The 5,036-nt window shown below is 41.0% G+C and overlaps 1 protein-coding gene across 1 annotated transcript; it reads left to right on the top strand.

Moving 5' to 3' along the window:
• The first annotated feature begins 803 nt into the window (after nt 1-803).
• Nucleotides 804-5,027, top strand: psmc5 (proteasome 26S subunit, ATPase 5). The gene is made up of 12 exons (XM_069664089.1): nt 804-842; nt 1,755-1,826; nt 1,912-1,981; nt 2,084-2,181; nt 2,269-2,325; nt 2,511-2,741; nt 2,909-3,035; nt 3,149-3,339; nt 3,485-3,583; nt 3,669-3,779; nt 3,882-3,968; nt 4,857-5,027. The coding sequence occupies exons 1-12, from the start codon at nt 819-821 to the stop codon at nt 4,908-4,910; spliced, it is 1,221 nt and encodes a 406-aa protein (XP_069520190.1). The 5' UTR covers nt 804-818; the 3' UTR covers nt 4,911-5,027.
• Nucleotides 5,028-5,036: the final 9 nt, after the last annotated feature.

Consider the following 5,036-nt stretch of genomic DNA (forward strand, 5'->3'; position numbering starts at 1 on the left):
CTATTTTAAAAAATATAAAATATTGCCCATGTAGGTACTTATATTGGTGCTGGCTTATTCATATCCTCTCCTGTACAGCCTCAGTTGTGTGATAAAAGCCAGAGTCAGGCCATTAGTGTGCATGTCAGGGCTGGTCAAAGAGCTCAGGTGCTTCTATGCGCAGCAGTTTCAACAGGTAAGGCTGGTCTTTCCTGTCTCCAGCAGCTTTGATATGTTTATCTCTCCTCAAATAACTGCCAGGCAAACACATCCTGTGCACTTCACAGACCTGCATCTTAATTTGAGACCCTGACAATAATGTGACTATACTTTGTACTGAATTACATTTCCGAATCAGAAATACTTTATTTATCCCTGGGGGGGAAATGCGGGTGGTACAGTTGCTCTGACACTGAGAGAAGCATTAAGAAGTATAAGAAATTTAAATAGAAGCAAGAAATCTGTCAAGTATGTACAGTATATATACAATAATAAGAAATAAAGATAAAATGTAAAAATGCTGAGAAATGTTGATTTAAATGTGAATGTCAGAATTAAATTCAATTGCCAGATTAAGTACAGTTTGTTTGTTTATAAATAATATGTTTAAGTAAGTTAATTTTTAATCTAAAGTATATAACGCAAACTTCGACAATAATAACGTGGCAATTTTAAAAAGACAACCCAACACTTTTTAACGGTCGTGTCTGAAAACATGAAGCTCCTTACTTGAAAAACGACTCTAGGTGGCGATATGCGCAGTAATTTCTCACAAAATACCACGAAGAAGAAATTGGCCGGAAATACGCCGGTCCCAAGCGGATGTAGAAAAATTCAAGATGGAGGTGGACGGGATTGATCATGTAGGTGTATTTTTTTCTGCCGATTTGTTGGTTTTATTGCAATATAATCAAAGAAACGTTACAAATGTGATCAGAGTTGAAAAGTTTATTTTAACTATTTGCGAGAAGGAATGTTTGTGCGACTGTGCTGTTAATAGTGAAATGTCACATCATTCAGTACGTTAAATGAATACTATAATGCCGGTTTGCTGTCTCATTGTAGCTAACCTAGCTATAGCTTAGGCTCACTGTCAATTGTACGCAATGCTAGCTTTAGCTAAATACTGTGAATGACTTGCAGTGTTGTGTTAGCAACTTTCTTCTTCTTCTTCTTTAATTTTAGAATGTCCGATGACTAAATATATCTTTATATAACTAGTAGTTTAAGCGTCAGCAAGCGTTCCCTCGTTAGTGCATGTTAGCTAACGCCGTCACTTTGACTGTTAATGTTGGCACATCGGCTAGCTTAGTGTTTTTTGAAAACGTCAGGTAACGTGAACTTTTAGCTTACTTTATGACAGTTGCACAAAATTGTTCTGAATAACGGTATTGTCGCAGACCTCAAATACTTATTCATTACATTTGTGGCCATAATGGGACGTGTTAAGCTAGTTAAGTAAACAGTCAACCAGCTGAAAAATAATCAAGAGCGATTGTTTAATTGTTGATGACGTCATTTATTTAACTAAACTCTGGTACAAGATTCTTAAATGTGAGGTTTTGCTGCTTTTTGCTTCTTAATATACTGGAACGGTCTGCAAAAAATATAAATTTATTTTTATAAATCACACATCAGGTAAACTTTATTAAAAAATTAGCGGATAAAAAAAATCATACCTTTCCTGCCTTCCTGCTCCAATAATATATGGTAGAATATTTAGGGTTATTTAAGGCTCTTGGTGCTTGTTTTTAAAGTTTTTTTTTCTTTGACAGATGGAGATGGGGGAGAGTAAAGGTGGCACAGGACTGCGGCAGTACTACTTGTCAAAGATAGAAGAGTTACAGGTAAAATAATTTTATATCTTCTCTTATTTTGACTGAAATTGCTCAAGTTTTGTTTGTCAAATCTGAATCCCTGTTTTCTTAATAGTTGACAGTAAATGATAAGAGCCAGAATCTCAGACGTCTACAGGCACAGAGGAATGAGCTCAATGCCAAAGGTACACTGTTCTTCATCAATGTATTTTAAAAATGTTTTTATATTAAGTTGAACAGAATTTTTTTTGGATGGGTGAAAATAATTTTTTATTTTTGTCTGTCAGTGCGTCTCCTTCGTGAGGAGCTGCAGTTACTACAGGAGCAGGGGTCCTACGTAGGCGAAGTGGTTAGGGTCATGGACAAAAAGAAAGTGCTGGTCAAGGTATGCTGTGTTCTGGTATTATGTAGCACATCATATTTTGACTACTTGTTGACAGTTTAAATTAACATCTCTCCTCATCATCTTCAGGTGCATCCAGAAGGAAAATTTGTTGTGGATGTCGACAAGAACATTGACATCAATGATGTAAGTTTTAGTCTTTTGTTCTCATTGTTGTCTTTGCAAAGCCAACACAGAAGAATGCTAAACAATCATAATGGCCTTCACTTGTAACCACAGTAGCGCAAGACTAAATACAGATACAGAAAGAGTTGCGTCAGAAATTGTAACATCTGACATATTCTATGATCTCTTTGTCACTTCCACATCAGGTGACTCCAAATTGCCGCGTGGCTCTGCGTAACGACAGCTACACCCTGCACAAGATCCTGCCAAACAAAGTGGACCCTCTTGTATCCCTCATGATGGTGGAGAAGGTGCCGGATTCCACCTATGAAATGATCGGTGGCCTGGATAAGCAGATCAAGGAGATCAAGGAAGTGATTGAGCTGCCTGTTAAGCATCCGGAGCTGTTTGAGGCTTTGGGCATTGCACAGCCCAAGGTGGGTGTATGACAAGAGAGCTGATGGTGTACAAGAGCTGCTTCTTTTATGTACACTGTACTGATTGTCATTGGTCGGAGAATAGATACAGGCTCAAATGCAAAATACTGCTCCTGACACTCTGGATTGTATCAGATGTATCTAACTCCTGTTTTAAATCTGTGCAGGGCGTGCTGCTGTACGGTCCCCCAGGAACAGGGAAGACCCTGCTGGCCAGGGCTGTGGCCCACCACACTGACTGCACCTTCATCAGGGTGTCCGGCTCTGAGCTCGTCCAGAAATTCATCGGAGAGGGTGAGATCTCTCTCTCTGTCTCTACGCTCTAATCAAATGCTTTTCCGTTCTTGACTTCTTATTCAAAACTATCTGATTGGATGACCTCGATTGTCTCGCTCATTTTTCGCCAGGCGCCCGTATGGTGCGTGAGCTCTTCGTCATGGCCAGAGAACACGCTCCGTCCATCATCTTCATGGACGAGATCGATTCCATCGGGTCCTCTCGTCTGGAGGGCGGCTCGGGTGGCGACAGCGAGGTGCAGAGGACGATGCTGGAGCTGCTCAATCAGCTGGACGGTTTCGAGGCCACCAAGAACATCAAGGTAGCACACACGCCAGGAAATACCTGCTTGTTTTGCATGATAAACATGTTAAAGTAAAGAGCAGCCCAATTACTATATGAATCTGTTTAGTTAAGACTATTATACACGCTCTCTCTCTCTCTCTCTCTCTCTCTCTCTCTCTCAGGTCATCATGGCCACAAACCGTATTGACATCCTGGACTCAGCTCTGCTCAGGCCCGGCAGGATCGACAGGAAGATCGAGTTCCCCCCTCCAAATGAGGAGGTAAGTCCCTTGCACACTGTATACCTGTGCTTCTACATGCTGTTGGGGCAGCTGTATTGAGCTTACACTCATTCTGCTCCTACAGGCTCGTCTGGACATCCTGAAGATCCACTCCAGGAAGATGAACCTGACGCGTGGCATCAATCTGAGAAAGATTGCAGAGCTGATGCCGGGAGCCTCTGGTGCTGAGGTTAAGGTGAGGATCGGCCTGCTAAATGGCAGCAGTTGGCTTGTAAATGAAGATGGTACACAGTAGGTTTTTATTTAATTCATCTTGTGTGTGTGTGTGTGTTTTTAGGGTGTGTGCACAGAGGCAGGGATGTACGCTCTGAGAGAAAGGAGAGTTCACGTCACCCAGGAGGACTTTGAGATGGCGGTTGCAAAGGTTTGTTATGTCAACTTTTCACAACACTAGCTCCATTTCTACCTACTTGTATTGTGTTGCATCCTTTGTATAGTTTTTAATAGGGATGCACGATATTATTGACACGTCATCGGTATCGATATGTCATTTTTCTGCCGATGTTTTCCGTCGATAAAACAACGCTTTATGCTTAAATGCTCGATGATTCCCTAAAATATCTTGATGTAATGCTACAACATTGACTCTGCCTGCGCAAAGTTATCAACAATATACAAATAAAGACTAAAAAGTCACAGAAACTCCAATGAATAGAAGTTAAATAGCTTTCACAACTCTAAACTATCTAACCGTTAGCTCACATTCGTATCATTTTACCGGACTCAACAACATCAAACGCGCCGAAAATACACTCGCGGCCAAAGCCGACGCTAACAGAGTGTAACGTAAACATCACTGCAAACCTAACTTACATATTCATGGACGCACACATTGTTAAAAGAGTCTGTCGGCGATCACTGATGTCTCTGTAGTAGGTGCAGCAAACAAGTCCGGGCATGTCTCCCTCAATGCCGTGTTATGGGGGGATGCTGCATTCAGGTGCGCTCAGAAACGTGACTAAGCAGACACACGACCTTTTGCACAATGCCTCTTCAATCAACCGTGAAGAAGAGTGTAAGATGTCTGCGATATATGGCAGTTTTTGGCCACTACCATAAGAGTAAGCATGATATCAATTCCTCTACAGGGGAGACTTAATATATCAGTATCGTAATCGGCATAAAGGGTTGTAAAATATCGGCAAAAAATCCAATATGGTGCATCCCTCGTTTTAAATATATATTGTGAATGTCAAGTTGAGTTCTTGTACTTGTTAAATGAATGTCTCTAACTACCTGCTCTCCACCCCAGGTGATGCAGAAAGACAGCGAGAAGAACATGTCCATCAAGAAGCTGTGGAAGTAAAAGGCCTTCGTATCCCTGCACACGATGCAAACATGTATATTTTCCTTCTTTTGTTTATGGTTTGGTTTATAATTGTTGCATAACTCATTCTAAAGTAAAGGTTTCCCCACAAAAACACTCGATGGC

This window comes from Semicossyphus pulcher, unplaced genomic scaffold (assembly GCF_022749685.1).
Source record: "Semicossyphus pulcher isolate SPU_LCO1_2020_fin unplaced genomic scaffold, fSemPul1.0.p SCAF_16, whole genome shotgun sequence".
NCBI classification, from domain to species: domain Eukaryota; kingdom Metazoa; phylum Chordata; class Actinopteri; order Labriformes; family Labridae; genus Semicossyphus; species Semicossyphus pulcher.